Source organism: Phyllobates terribilis, unplaced genomic scaffold (assembly GCF_046119375.1).
Source record: "Phyllobates terribilis strain yellow unplaced genomic scaffold, ASM4611937v1 Scaffold_2__4_contigs__length_985480577, whole genome shotgun sequence".
Classification (NCBI taxonomy): Eukaryota; Metazoa; Chordata; class Amphibia; order Anura; family Dendrobatidae; genus Phyllobates; species Phyllobates terribilis.
Genome location: NW_027362762.1, coordinates 498,568,502 through 498,583,428, shown reverse-complemented (window position 1 = coordinate 498,583,428; position 14,927 = coordinate 498,568,502). Strand labels below are relative to the sequence as shown.

At 40.1% G+C, this 14,927-nt stretch overlaps 1 protein-coding gene across 1 annotated transcript in view; it reads left to right on the top strand.

Annotated features, from left to right (window-relative positions):
- The window catches only part of RSPO1 (R-spondin 1), a 231,531-nt gene that overhangs the window by 152,809 nt on the left and 63,795 nt on the right, over positions 1 to 14,927 (top strand). The window contains exon 2 of the mRNA XM_073670598.1: positions 8,605 to 8,947. Coding sequence (XP_073526699.1) covers positions 8,857 to 8,947 — 91 coding nt within the window. The 5' untranslated portion in view covers positions 8,605 to 8,856. The remainder of the gene's footprint in view (positions 1 to 8,604; positions 8,948 to 14,927) is intronic.

Sequence of the window (14,927 nt, the reverse complement as noted above, 5' to 3'; positions counted from 1 at the left end):
AATGACTCTATCAGCAGCGAAAGAAGATGTGGGTAGCAGCGACTTAAGATGCAGGTGGTGGGGACAAACAGTATGGTCATTTCTCCATCACCGCAACTGAAATAGGACTTCATCAGTGTTCAGCGGTGACCGAAACTGTGGTAAGTGATGGGGAGAATGGTAGGGAAGTTTAAACTAAAATAAATTACAAAAATGGTTAGGGCTTAAGGATAGATATTGGACCCTTTAAATTGATAGGCACCATCATATATTACTTTTAAGTATGATGCACTGGCATTTGTTGGACTCACACTATTCTGATAGCAAATAAGCACTCTAGCATAGAAACAGCAAAGTCATGTATGAAGAAGGTATGACTGCGGAGCAAGTGCATACTGAGTACAGCACTGGACATGGGACATGTGAATAAGTGGCATGCAGAAACTTTGAAGTGGAGGCCTCTATATCCTACATGTACCTGTCCTTAGTCCCTTAAAAGATCACCTAACTCCAAAAAAGTATTATCTCTACAAAATACGTTTTTTTGTACGTAAAAAAATGGATGATTTTCATCAATGTTTGGTCACTGTGGCCATTTTTTCCAGCTTCTTCTACTTTTTACAATTTTAAAAGGAAACAAATGGATTGCAAACAGATGGCACCAGTGTGTTGTCCATGATTTCCTAGGACACATAGACTTGGTGGTTTTGATCTGTAACTCGGATAAAAAATGAAAATGTCTCCAGAATTTGTTTGCAAAAACATGCTCTCCAACTAAAATAGACTGCGATGATTAAGTGTTCTGTGCGTGAAAAACGCAGATATATTGTTAAATATGGGCATCTGAATGAGAAGGAGGTTTTAAAGTAGAAGTAGTAGAACTCACTTTGACATTTTGGAAAACTCCTCATTATATAAAAAAAACATCTTCGTACTCAACAAGTTACCTTAGCACATAAAGCGCAATACTGCCCTATAGTGACATCTCCTGGTTACATTGAGGAACATACTGCCATTCTATTAATACTTTCTATGATATATAATTAATCTTTAGTAAACACATTTTGATCTAAAATATTCCAGCTGTTAAAAAGTGGAATCTAAATATCAACATAATAAACATTATATAGTCTGTGTTTATAATATATATATATATATATATATATATATATATATATATATATATTATAGACACAGAATATATAATGTATATTATGTTGATATATGTATGTGTGTGTGTGTGTGTGTATATATATATATACATATATATATATATATATGTGTGTGTGTGTGTGTAAAATATATATATATATATATATATATATGTGTGTGTGTAAAATATATATATATATATATATATATATATATATATATATATATATATATATATATATATATATATGATACTAGATGGTGGCTCGATTCTAACGCATCGGGTATTCTAGAATATGTATGCTGCCGACCGGGTGCGACTAATCAGCGAAGCAGTGTTTAAATGGGTTGTGAACTACTTTAAATTAACCCCCCAATGTATCCCCCCGGGGCCTCTAATGAATTTTGTAATTACGTCATGTTGTCAATACTGCTTGTGACAACATCGCTGACCACGCACAGCCAGCGCGTAATTCCCCCGGCTGCTGCCGGCTCTCGCTTCCGCTTACATCACAACTATTTGCGGCTGCAGCCAGGGGTCTCCTGTTCCGCGTACCACGGTGAATGAAAAGTGACAGAAGTAAGTCACACTGTGACTGACAGAACGTGTTCACTGAACGTGACAGAAGTACGTCACACTCTGACTGACCGTGTTTAGTAAACGTGACTGAACTATGTTGCACTGTGACTGACAGAACGTATTCATTACACATGACAGAAGTACATCACACACTGTGACTGACAAAACATGTTCAGTACGTCATGGGCAGTTGGTGAGTCACATGACCACATGGGCGGAGTCAGCTCTGATATCTCCCGACTTGTTCTGAAATCCCGCGCCGCTGATTGGCAGCGGCCGAACCAATCAGCGACGCGGGATTTCCTGGACGGACAGACAGACGGGATAAGCCGATTATATAGTAGATAGAGATATACATATATATATATACACAAAATAAAAAAAGGAAACAGCACAGAAAGCATTTAGGTGCAAGCTCCCCAGGTAGATACCACACATTGAGACATTCCAAAAAAAGGAGTATAGAGACAGAACACAGTAAAATATAGCAGAAATGATGTAGTTTATTAGCCCATAAAGCAACGTTTCGGTCCTAGCCTATGGACCTTTCTCAAGCAAAGGTAAGGTGCATGTGCAAAATATTTAAGGCAGTCCAATTACAAAAGCAATCAACTCCAATTATACAAAGGTGCATCATAGACATGGTTATAACATATATAGCAATACATAATACCGTGATATAAGATAAGTATAAAGTGACTCTGTTCATAGAATATGAAAAATACAAGTACAAGGTCAAAAAGTTACATAGATGTAGATAATTAATCATAAGTAACAGCTGTGCTAATAAATGTAGCATGACTCACCCCAGTTTATAATTACACATAGCACCAAAAACTCGGCGTCCCTGATGCTATAACCGCGCATGTCAGAAAGGAGTAAGTTGACGTCCGCATCTGTGCAATGGCAACCGGACGAGCCAGCGCCATCTTGAATGAAGGCGTAGTGCCCAATGATTACGTCACCAATTAGGCATCACCATCTCTCAGCGCCATGCAGTAACCGGCGCCGGTCAAATAGCCCTTACACAGCCTGGAGGTGTGTTTGGGGTCATTGTCCTGTTGAAAAATAAATGATGGTCCAACTAAACGCAAATCGGATGGAATAGCATGCCGCTGCAAGATGCTGTGGCAGCCATGCTGGTTCAGTATGCCTTCAATTTTGAATAAATCTCCAACAGTGTCATCAGCAAAGCACCCCCACACCATCACACCTCCTCCTCCATGCTTCACGGTGGGAGCCAAGCATGTAGAGTCCATCCGTTCACCTTTTCTGCGTCGCACAAAGACATGGTGGTTGGAACCAAAGATCTCAAATTTGGACTCATCAGACCAAAGCACAGATTTCCACTGGTCTAATATCCATTCCTTGTGTTCTTTAGCCCAAACAAGTCTCTTCTGCTTGTTGCCTGTCCTTAGCAGTGGTTTCCTAGCAGCTATTTTACCATGAAGGCCTGCTGCACAAAGTCTCCTCTTAACAGTTGCTGAAGAGATGTGTCTGCTGCTAGAACTCTGTGTGGCATTGACCTGGTCTGTAATCTGAGCTGCTGTTAACCTGCGATTTCTGAGGCTGGTGACTCGGACAAACTTATCCTCAGAAGCAGAGGTGACTCTTGGTCTTCCTTTCCTGGGGCGGTCCTCATGTGAGCCAATTTCTTTGTAGCACTGGTTGGTTTTTGCAACTGCACTTGGGGCACTTTCAAAGTTTTCCCAATTTTTCGGATTGACTGACCTTCATTTCTTAAAGTAATGATGGCCACTCGTTTTTATTTACTTAGCTGATTTTTTTCTTGCCATAATACAAATTCTAACAGTCTATTCAGTAGGACTATCAGCTGTGTATCCACCAGACTTCTGCACAACACAACTGATGGTCCCAGCCCCATTTATAAGGCAAGAAATCCCACTTATTAAACCTGACAGGGCACACCTGTGAAGTGAAAACCATTTCCGGTGACTACCTCTTGAAGCTCATCAAGAGAATGCCAAGAGTGTGCAAAGCAGTCATCAAAGCAAAAGGTGGCTACTTTGAAGAACCTAGAATATAAGACATATTTTCAGTTGTTTCACACTTTTTTGTTAAGTATATAATTCCACATGTGTTAATTCATAGTTTTGATGCCTTCAGTGTGAATGTACAATTTTCAAAGTCATGAAAATACAGAAAAATCTTTAAATGAGAAGGTGTGTCCAAACTTTTGGTCTGTACTGTATGTAGATATAGATAGATATCTATCTATATGTACCTATATCTATCTATATATATATATATATACTTTTTTAATTGCCATTACTTTAATATATGTAGGATATAATATGATATATATCCTAAGTAGCCATTAAGCTCCTAACTTTAATTTTTGTGCATAAAATTAGAGGGTAAAAGTCATGATCTAACTGGGTACCAGAAGCAATGTGTCTCTGTTTGCCTCTAATTTTTTTCACAAAAATGTATAAAGTGCATCTCCTTCTGACAGAAGAGTGAAGCCTGCAGCCATTTAGCAGCTGGTGATTGTCTGCAGCACTCATGCGACATAGAAATGCACATAAGTGCCGGCAGACACAGTTCTGACATTGCCGGGAATGCACCGGTCCGGGTGGTGATTATGTTGTGTTTTTGATTTTATATGGAGCCCTATATCATTTAAGAAGGGATCAGCCGGTAGTAGACAACCCTTTTAAGGATACTTTGATGTAAATCCACCAATACTTTTATATCTTCTATTTGTTGCTACATTTCTTAAGAGATCAGCATTTTAATACACATGGAAATGAAGCATCAATTGATTTAGACAAGGCAGAGCACTTCCCGAGCCTCTGGTCCTTGAGGATGTTTCCCTGCCCAGTGCCAGCCTCTTTAGCTTGATTGATATCTCACTACCTGACTTCCTGGCCTGGCGACTGACATCACACAGACAGCTCTCTACTGATCAAGCTAAAGAGGCTAGTACTGAACGGGAAACCATCCTCAAGAGGCAGAAGCTTGGGAAGTGCTCAGTCATGCCCAAAGCACTTAATGCCTCATTTGCATATGAATTAAAACACAGATTTCTCAGGAATGCAGAAAATCATAGAAAAAATAAAGGTATTGATTAATTTAGCTTTCAAAGACCTGCAAGCCCATAAATGCATTTGGAGGGGTTGATCTTACCAACAGTTTCCCTTGAAGAAGAAAGGAAGCTGTATGTTGCAAAATTTGTAATTCAGCTATGGGTTCTGTACTTTGCTGTACTACAGCCAGAATGCATTTTTTTTCTTTCCACGTTCATACCAATAATTATCTTATTTTTCTACAAGTGTAGTTTATTTAAGACCCTGTTTTTTGCAAGCCTAGATGTAGTCTTTTTGGGCGCCAGTTTGCCACTCACAGCTTTAAGTGTTCAATTAACATGAACTTTTATCATGAGTTAATTGGATAAATTTAAGTAATTGGAATATTTTTATTTATACCATGTATCAATCACCATTGATTATGCGTTGTATTAATGGATTTTACATTTACGGGGATGTCGCATATGTCTGGTATTTACTTGTTATGTTTAATAAAAAGTATTATAAATATATTTATTGCAATTGATTTTATGATTTTATTTTTATTTACTTTTATTTAATGAAAAGTTAGCTTTTACTTTTGATCTTTTTTTTCTACTTCAATAATGTACTGGCATGTATACAAAAGTATCTGTATATACCGGTATATTATGCTTGTGAAGAAGAATACTGTCGAGGCGTCGGGAAGTAAAATCCTCTGAAATAAATGAGTGTGAACTTTGGCTTACCTAATTCTGATTCACCTGGTTCTGGTTTGGGACAGCATAAAACTGGTAAATAAAAAGGAAAAAGGTTAGCTACAGAAATAATATCAGCATCCCTTTAATGTTTTCACATGATTGAGAGCTGTCCCCTGCCCAGCACAGCATGTCAGAATGTGACAGTATCCTGTGCAGGGCCTGTTAGGGTCTTAAAAGATCAGGGGCACAAGCCCCAGAGGATAAATCTCCCCATACATCTTCTCCCCTCCGCCTCTTAAAATAAAATCATATACATATATAGTTATCATATAACACTGTTTGTGCTATGTCACGGCAAAATATTACCTATATACTATAGTGGTCCGAACAAAATACACTATACAAAAGTCATTACTATTAAGAATAGTATTAAAAAGGCCAATATCATTACCTATACATAGTGACTGAAGCCCTTATTAAATAAAAAAAAATCAGAGCCAGGGTGGTGCGGAGTGTGATGAAGCCTGCCTATCAAATTCATTAAAACTTATGTTATTTTGGTGGCATCAGTTTTGACAGAAAAGTAATGCAGTCTATGACTGGAGTAACATTTCTGGAGAAGGTGCAAGCCAGTTTTAAGGTGCGCTAAATTCATTAAGTGGCATGCATCTCTTAAGGAATTAGGCGCACTTTACTCGAGGAAGCTCGTTCATTAAGTCTGGCATGTAAAACGTCAAAGATTAAATGGGGCCCTTAACCTCTCACATTTGCCACACTGTCCCCACCTATTTCTATGCCACATTAAGCCATTCTGCCAACACCCTCTTTTCTCTGCCTGTTTCTACTCCATTTGCCCCATCACTGCCACTGCTATGTGGCACACTGACCCAAATACTTCAAAAAGAGTGTCATTATTATAATTATGTCCCCCAAAGGTGCAGACAGGCACTGTCCCTGAAAACAATACTGCCAGATAGCTAGTGCCAAACAGACGCTAGTAGTGCACAACACAGTGCACTAAAGGATTTTATTATTTTATTCTTATTTTTACACATGGACACTGCAGGAGCAGACTACTACTCCCAACATTGTCCCCTGCACATGCTGATCACAGCGCAAGCAAGGGACAATGATGAGGGCAGCGTTCAGCACCCAACGCTTGGGAACAGCGCTAACTGTACACTGATTCCCAGGCGCCTGTATGTGTGCTCCTGATGCAGCACACGGTTGCCACTCGTGTGCCACACACGAACACAGATATCTCCGGTACTGGTTTTTCCTGTACCAGAAAAATCAGAATGTGTGAAACCGGCCTAAAAGTGCCAAATTTTGTACCTCACACAATAACAGCTTTCTACTCAGTTCCCCTAAACAGTATTAGTGCTCTTGTTAGTGCCTCACACAGTAAGGAGTGCCCCCTTTATGTCCCTAAACAATAATAATGCTCCTTAAAAGTAAAAATGCCTCCACGTGTGCTCCTTTAAAGCTTATAATGCCCTGAGTGCCGCCTTTCAAGTAATAATGACCATGAATTCCCCCTTAACTGGTAATAATGTCCCTTAGTGTCCTCTTGAAAAGTAATAGTGCCTCAAGTGCCCCCTTAAATTTCTCCTTTAGAAAGTAAAAATGCACTCTATGCACTTAAAAAAGTCTTCCTTAAAAAAGTTAATACTCACCTAACCTGATCCCCAATGACCGCATTGACTGTGTTCTTTTCTCTTCTGCACACAGAACGGGCTGGCGAAGGCACCACAATGCACATAATTGTGCTGCTTATGCCAGGACAGTGAAATCTTGTAGGCGGTAGGCCTATAGTAGCTTGTGGCCTACAGGATGGAGAGTGTAAAGTATCAAACTGTTTTGGTGTCCTGATGATGCCAATACAGTTTGTTTGATGGATCTCTGGATTACCGACACCAAATGACCTGGTGTTTATCTTCCTCCACATCTTTTCAATGCCAATTCACCAGGCCTTGGTTTTCAAACAATGAAGCTTCTCTAAACAGAGGGGAGTCCCGGTTCTTATCATCCAGTAGCAATGGAGACAGAGCAACAGGGTTGGTCTACCTCTCGTCAAGTAGCAGTTTCATAATCTCCCTCTCTCTAAAGTGAAGTCTTGTATTCAACACTGAATAATTCCTCCCAATTGTGGCTTTTTTGTGATACTCATAGACAGCTGTTTCATGGTTTTTGTCCCTCATCAATAAAAAGGTTGAAGTAGCATACCAGCTGGATCTTCTCAGTGAGAACTGGTACCCCTGCCCACCATAGCGGGGTGGCTCATCCAGCCCATGGAGACCGTACTTTATGCTAATGAGGGGCAAGGGCTCAGAAGAGGCTGTTCTGGTGGGTGCTGGGTGTTTGCCTTTGGTGTTATCCAGAGTCATGGTTGAAGGCTCTTTAATGGGTCAGGGCTTGATTTACAGGGTAGCTAAGTATAGGCTGCATTTCTGAAGAAGAGCTAATTTGCACGCCATTTTATGATTTTGTTTTGATCTATTAGATGTCTATTTTTCTTATTACATTTTTTACATATCTTTATAGTATACAAAAAATATTACACATACACTCATTTGTGTTATTAAAATGCATTCATATAAATGAGGCCTATGTAAACATTCACTCTTTTCCCACTTAAAAGGAGCCGGTCATGTTGTACATGTAGCCCGTTCTGTGGATAGCTCAGTATAGAGGAGAACCTGAGCGGAGTGCTACATAGGTTGGTTGGAAAAAAAATCTGTATAACTTGTATTTTATTTATTGAAGTTTATATGTATTTAAGTCCAGTGGGTGGTCTTACTGGTGACTGACAGCCATCTCTGCATGCAGTCATACAGGGAAGGCTATGAGTCACTGAGTAGGACTGCCCGCTGGACTCGTATGCATACAAACACCAGGGACTTCAATGAATAAAATTCAAGTTTTACTGAAAGTTTTCCAATGAAATTGGATATTAATCTGATCAACTCCTCCTGATCTATAACGTTGTACCTGAAGATCGTATTCCATTTTCACCATGAAGGTTGCCTTTAAAGCAGTGCTTGCATGACAAGTTGTAATAGAAACTATATAAAGGTAGTGCATCACATGTAATCCACTAATGTTATGATGAGACTTCTTTACAGCTGTCCTTAACCTATCCTCATTACTGTGTTCTCTGCAGGTACCCTAGAAGATTCATGTAGTGCCCTCAGTGACAACATAAATGGAACTCGATCCAAGTTCAGAATGTCAGAACTACCGGCAACTTAAAGTTCATGGAGCAGATGATATGAATTTCAGATTTTTCTCTTTACCAGGCATGTACAGACTTGCATTTGTCATCAGACACAGCAGATACTAAAACAACCACAAGGGTGGCACAGACTCCCTCCAATCAGCCGGCTTTGCATGCACTCAGTGCTGGAGAGTTACTATGCAGTTTGGACTGATCACTGTGCTTGTGTTGATCTTGATGGATATTGCAGACAGCAGCAAGGTTGTGAAGGGGAGGAGACACAGGAGACGTAAGTACAACTCCCACCAATCTGTAACTGAATGTCATGATTTCGCAGCTGTTACATTTTCAAAAATTGTTAAAATATTAAGTTAGGATTTATTTTATTCATCCTCCATTAAATGTTAGCAGTAGTATCTAACTTTCTGATGTTCTTTGCGAGTCCTCATCATGTTCAACATTTCAGTTTGCTATCGGTAAATAAAAACTTTTATAAGCAAAGACAAAAGTAAAACGGTACAGGTCGTAGGTAAATTTATCTTGTTTTTTTTTTCAGATTTTTCTTGATTTAAAAATTATGTTATATTAAATAAATTACATTAAATATACAATAATGCTTTACAGAGTGAAGGTTCTGCTCTGGACCTTTTTCATCACATTCTGCATTTGTGTCCCAGCAAAGTTCCCAGCGAGGTTTCAGCTCCATTAAGTTCATATTAAATGTGTGTCACCTGCGATGAACAGATATTTAATAGGGATCCATTTGGTATCTAAAAGAGATGGCTCTTTTTGGTGAGCGGAGCCAACATATTCCGCAGCACTTTACATTAGAGAGGACTTGTACAGATAATAAAGACATTACAGAATAACACATAACTCAGATACCAAGAGGAGTGAGGGTCCTGCTGCTCACAAGCTACAATCTATGAGGAAATAGGGGGACCCCAAAGGTAAATGGTAAAAAGTGCTTGTATTGTATGGTCCAGCCAATATAATAAATAGGGGATTCACATAACGCTGCATGAACCAGTCACCAGCCAGTATCTGTACAGACACAAAGTGCTACTAAGTGTATGGAGGGTGTAAACAGATGCTAAGAGGGACCAGACTCAGAGGAAAATGTTGGAAGGGCAAAATGGGAATAGTTAGATAAGTGGGGTGAGGTTATAGGTAGTGATGAGCGAGTATGTTCGGTTAACCCTTTCGGCGAGCATGCTCGGGCGAATGGCGAGTATGCTCGGGCGAATCACTCCCTGCATGATTTGCGACTGTTTGACAGCTTTATTACATGTGAGGAATGCGAAAGAAACAAGCATTCCTCACATGTATTAAAGCTGTCAAACAATCGCAAATCATGCACACGGGAGTGATTCAAACATATCACCGAGTTCGCTGAAGATACTCGGTACTCGCCCGAGCATACTCGCCGAAAGGGTTAACCGAACATACTCGCTCAACACTAGTTGTAGGCCAGTATAAAGATGTGCATTTTTAGGTCACACTTAAAACTGTGAAATGAATCAAACTATTGGGAATTAATTAAATAGTCTGGCATAATGAATTCCAGAGAATTGGTGCAGCACGTGAGAAGTCTTAGAGGCAGGAGTGGGAGGTTTGGATTATTGAGGATGTTACTCTTAAGTCATTAGCAGCACGGAGAGCATGGGTAGGATGATAGCCAGAGATGAGGGTGGTGCAGAACTTTGCAGCGCTTTGTGAGTGAGAGTGATGTTTATATTGGACCCTGTAGCGGATGGACAACCAGTGCAATGACTGGCACAGGGTAGAGGCATCGCTGTAGTGGTTAGACAGGAATGTGATTCTTTGTATATGCAGTAAGTGAATAGAAGAAAGGTAGCACTCACCATCGGTATGCGAGATCTGCAATCTTTATTTAGATAAAGACATACGGGAGCAGAGGTGCAGGAGGAGTGCGGGGGGGGTAGTCCAGTAACGCTCTCCCTCGCACTCCTCCTGCACCGCTGCTCCCGTATGTCTTTATCTAAATAAAGATTGCAGATCTCGCATACCGATGGTGAGTGCAACCTTTCTTCGATTCACTTACTGCATATATATGAATTCTTGGTTTTAGCACCGTAGACCCAGGATGCTGACGCTGCATAAATCTCTCCTGAGAATGTTTGCTCTGGATGTACAAGTCCTGGTGCCGGCTTAACTCTTTCATGGGAATATGATTCTGACTGCTGCATTCAGGTTTGATTGGAGAGGGGGAAGTCTAATAAGAGGGAGACTGATTAGTAGAGAGTTGCAATAGTCCAGACGACAATGAATTAGAACAACAGTAAGAGTGTTTGCACAGTCAAAGGTGAGAAAAGATTAATTCTGAAGAAGTTTTTGAGGTGCACCTGATATGAGTAAGTGATCGGATGTGGGGAGTGAAGGAGAGATCAGAGTCAAATATAACCCCAAAACAGTGAGCGTGCTGCTGGGGAGTAATGGTAGAACCACACATGGAAATTGTAATATTGAGTTTGAGAAGGTTAGTAGAGGGGTGAAACATAAGAAGTTCTGTTTTTGGCAGATTCAGTTGTGGATAAAAGGAAGACAAGATGTTAGAGACTAATAGATGATTCTGCCCCCATATGGTATTCTGTTATTGAGCCCTTTTGGGGAAGGGTAAACTGGGAAATTGCCCTCATTAACGCCAGACCTACGTAGGAGTGTATAATATGTATGATTTAAATGTGTGTATTGTGTATAATATGTATGAGTACATGTGTGGGATCTATGTGCAATGTTTCTGATTATGATTGCATTGTGTATATATCTTTGTTATGTACATAAATGTGTGAAATTTATGTATGTGTATGCTTGTATCATACAGCAGTAATACATATGTGTGTAGTATAATGGTACTATGTACAGTCATGGCCAAAAGTGTTGACAGCCATGAAATTGTTCTAGAAAATGAAGTATTTCTTCCAGAAAATTATTGAAATTACACATTTTGTTATATGCATGTTTAGAGAAAAAAAGACAAATTGGACATCATTTTACACAAAACCTCGAAAATGGGCTGAACAAAATTGTTGGCACCCTCAACATAATATTTGGTTGCACACCATTTGGAATAAATAACTGCAATCCATTGCTTCCTAGAACCATCAACAAACTTCTTACACCTCTCAACCGGAATTTTGGACCACTCTTCTTTTGCAAACTGCTCCAGGTTTCTCGTATTTGAAGGGTGCCTTCTCCCAACAGCAATTTTAAGATCTCTCCAAAGGTGTTCAATGGGATTTAGATCCAGACTCATTGCTGGGTACTTCAGAACTCTCCAATACTTTGTTTCCATCCATTTCTGGGTGCTTCTTGAAGTATGTTTGGGGTCATTGTCCTGCTGTAAGACCCATGACCTGACACTGGGCACTACATTGCGAACCAAAATCCTTTGGTAATATTCAGATTTCATGATGTCTTCCAGACAGTCAAGGCACCCAGTGCCAGAGTCTGTAAAACAACCCCAAAACATATTTGAACCTCCACCATATTTGACTGTAGGTACTGTGTTCTCTTCTTTGTAGGCTCCATGCTGTTTTAGGTAAACAGAATGATGTGCTTTACCAAAAAGGTCTATCTTGGTCCCATCTGTCCAAAAGGCACTTTCTCAGAAGGATTTAGACTTACTCACATTTTGGAAAATTGAAATCTAGCTTTTTATCTCTGTGTCAGCAGTGGGGTCCTCCTGGGTCTCCTGCCAGAGTTTCACTTCATTCAAATGTTCACGGATAGTTCTCGCGGACACTGATACACCCTGAGCCTGCAGGACAGCTTGAATCACTTTGGAATTGCCCTGAACGCTGGACTGGATTCCCATAAATGTATCCGCTCATCTCTAGTCCCAAAATGAATACAGAGGAACAGTGGATTTGGATTTACACCCTACAGTCTCGTGAGTCTGCTGAATGTCTCTCACTGCTAAATGGGTGTGGGTAGGGACGTGGTCAAAATTTGCCGTGGAGCGTTATGCACGCCACATTATTTTCCCCTCTCTGTTCTCAAAAGTTGGGCAGTATGCCCCCCACTGTACCAAACATCCCAGAGAGAGCAGAGGATTAAATGATTAAAGCACAGTTTATACTGAATATTTTCTCACAAAATATATATCAATCTACTCAGCTCCCCCTACTCTATAACATGGTGCTTGCATTTTCTTGGTGGCCGGTTCCCTTTTATCCTAAAGAGGTTGTCCACTGCTATAAATAATGTCCCCATCGATTTAAAGTATTATAAGTGCTTGTGAGTGGCGCTATTGCTGACCACTCAGTTGGCATCATGTGACCCCGGCTGCAGCCTGCTCTGACATCTGCTGATGTCACACATCAAGTTCCCGGGAACCCAGAGGCGTGACCCAGTGACATGCATCCCCCTGATTGATGGGTTGTGGGTGGGGTTTCACAGCATGTCACAGCCCAGCATCCTTGGCGCGCTTGCGGCCAATGAATGCAGAGGAGAGGGATAGCGCGATCTGGATCCTGGGCAATGAAACTCCGCCGACCCAGTGGCAGGCATCCACCCCATCAATCAGGAGGGTGCCTGTCACTGGGTCATGCCGCCGCTCACAGGCACTTATAACAATAGAAGGTAATTATAAAAAAAACTTTTATCCAAAGTTTAAATCGATGGGGGAATTATTCAGAGTAGTGGACAAACTCTTTAAACAATGAAAGGCTTTGTGGATTTACAAGCTCTCTTGTTTGCCCCTTAATATATCCCTCATCCTGGTATATGCCGTGCATGAACCCAACAGGTCGCTGCACCGCAATGCACTTCAACTTGTTGTGCGTCCGAGGACCCACATCCAGTTGAAGTTTATGCTGGTGTCGGCGGACCACTCACCCCTACTGGCCCTTGCGGTCGGTCATTACGCCCATGACTGTGACCCTCCATATAGTACTACATTTTACACCACTTATAAGTGTTTCCATTTTACCATTAAGTTTTATGCATTACCAACAGTGCATTACATCCTAAACTATACTATTATTTTTATCAGTCTCCATTGTAGCTGTTTATATCTTTGATTCCATCGTTGTCCGTGTAGCACCACAAGTCCCAGCATTTTAGCCTAGCGTATTCATTTAATTACTTTTTTCCCCAAACCAACATTGATTCATATTTTCACTTAAAATATTTTTTTTTAGTGTTTGGTACCCTCATCACCATGTCTGCTTATATTGCTACTACAAGTTTCAGCATGTATCAATCCTAGTGTTTTTCTTTTTTTCTTTTTAACATTGAAGTTTTACCTCATTATTCCTAAATTATTCCATATACTACATTGTTTGGTATTATTTATTATATACTTTTAACTTGGTCTCATTTTCTTGTTTGCACTGACCTCTGACCACATCATGTCAGTGTGTAACCTTTTAGTGCTTTTACTTTAACATTGGATACTTATATTATGATATTCCTAGTTTATTGCACACCACCATGTGTTAGCATTATGTATTATGTATGTACTTTTACCTTTATCCTATTTGTTTATCTGCACTGACCTTTGACCCCATGATGTCAGTGTGTAACTATTTTCCCTCCTTTTTTGTACATTTAAACTGTCTGTTGTCCTGCTAAAATACAGTGACTTGAAAAAGTATTCATACTCCGTGAACTTTTCCACATTTTTTCACATTACACCTACAAATTTAAATTTATTTTATTGGGATTTTATGTGACACACCAACACAAAGTAGCAAATATTTGTGAAGAGTAAAGGAAATGATACATGGGTTTATAATTATTTTAAATATATAAATCTGAAAATTGTGATGTGCATTTGTACTCAGTCCCCTGATTCAATACTTTGTAGGACCACCTTTCGCTGCAATTATTACTGCAAGTCTTTTGGGGTCTGTCTCTACCAGCTTTGCACATCTAGATGCTGCCATTTTTAACCATTGTTCTTTGCAAACTTGCTCTAGCTCATTGGGATTGAACAGAGAGTGTCTGAACAGCAATTTTCAAGTCTTGTACCAGATTCTCAATGGGATTTAGGCATGAACTTTGACTTGGACATTCACACACATGAATATGCTTTCATCTGAAAAATCACAATGTAGCTCTGGCAGTATGTTTAGGGTCTTTGTCCTGCTGGAAGGTGAACCTACACCCCAGTCTTAAATGATTTCCAGCCTCTAACAGGTTTTTCACAAGGATTGGCCTGTTTTTAGCTCCATCCATCTTCCCATCCATTCTGACCCGCTTCTTTGTCCCTGCTGAAGAAAATCATCCCCCCAGCATGATAC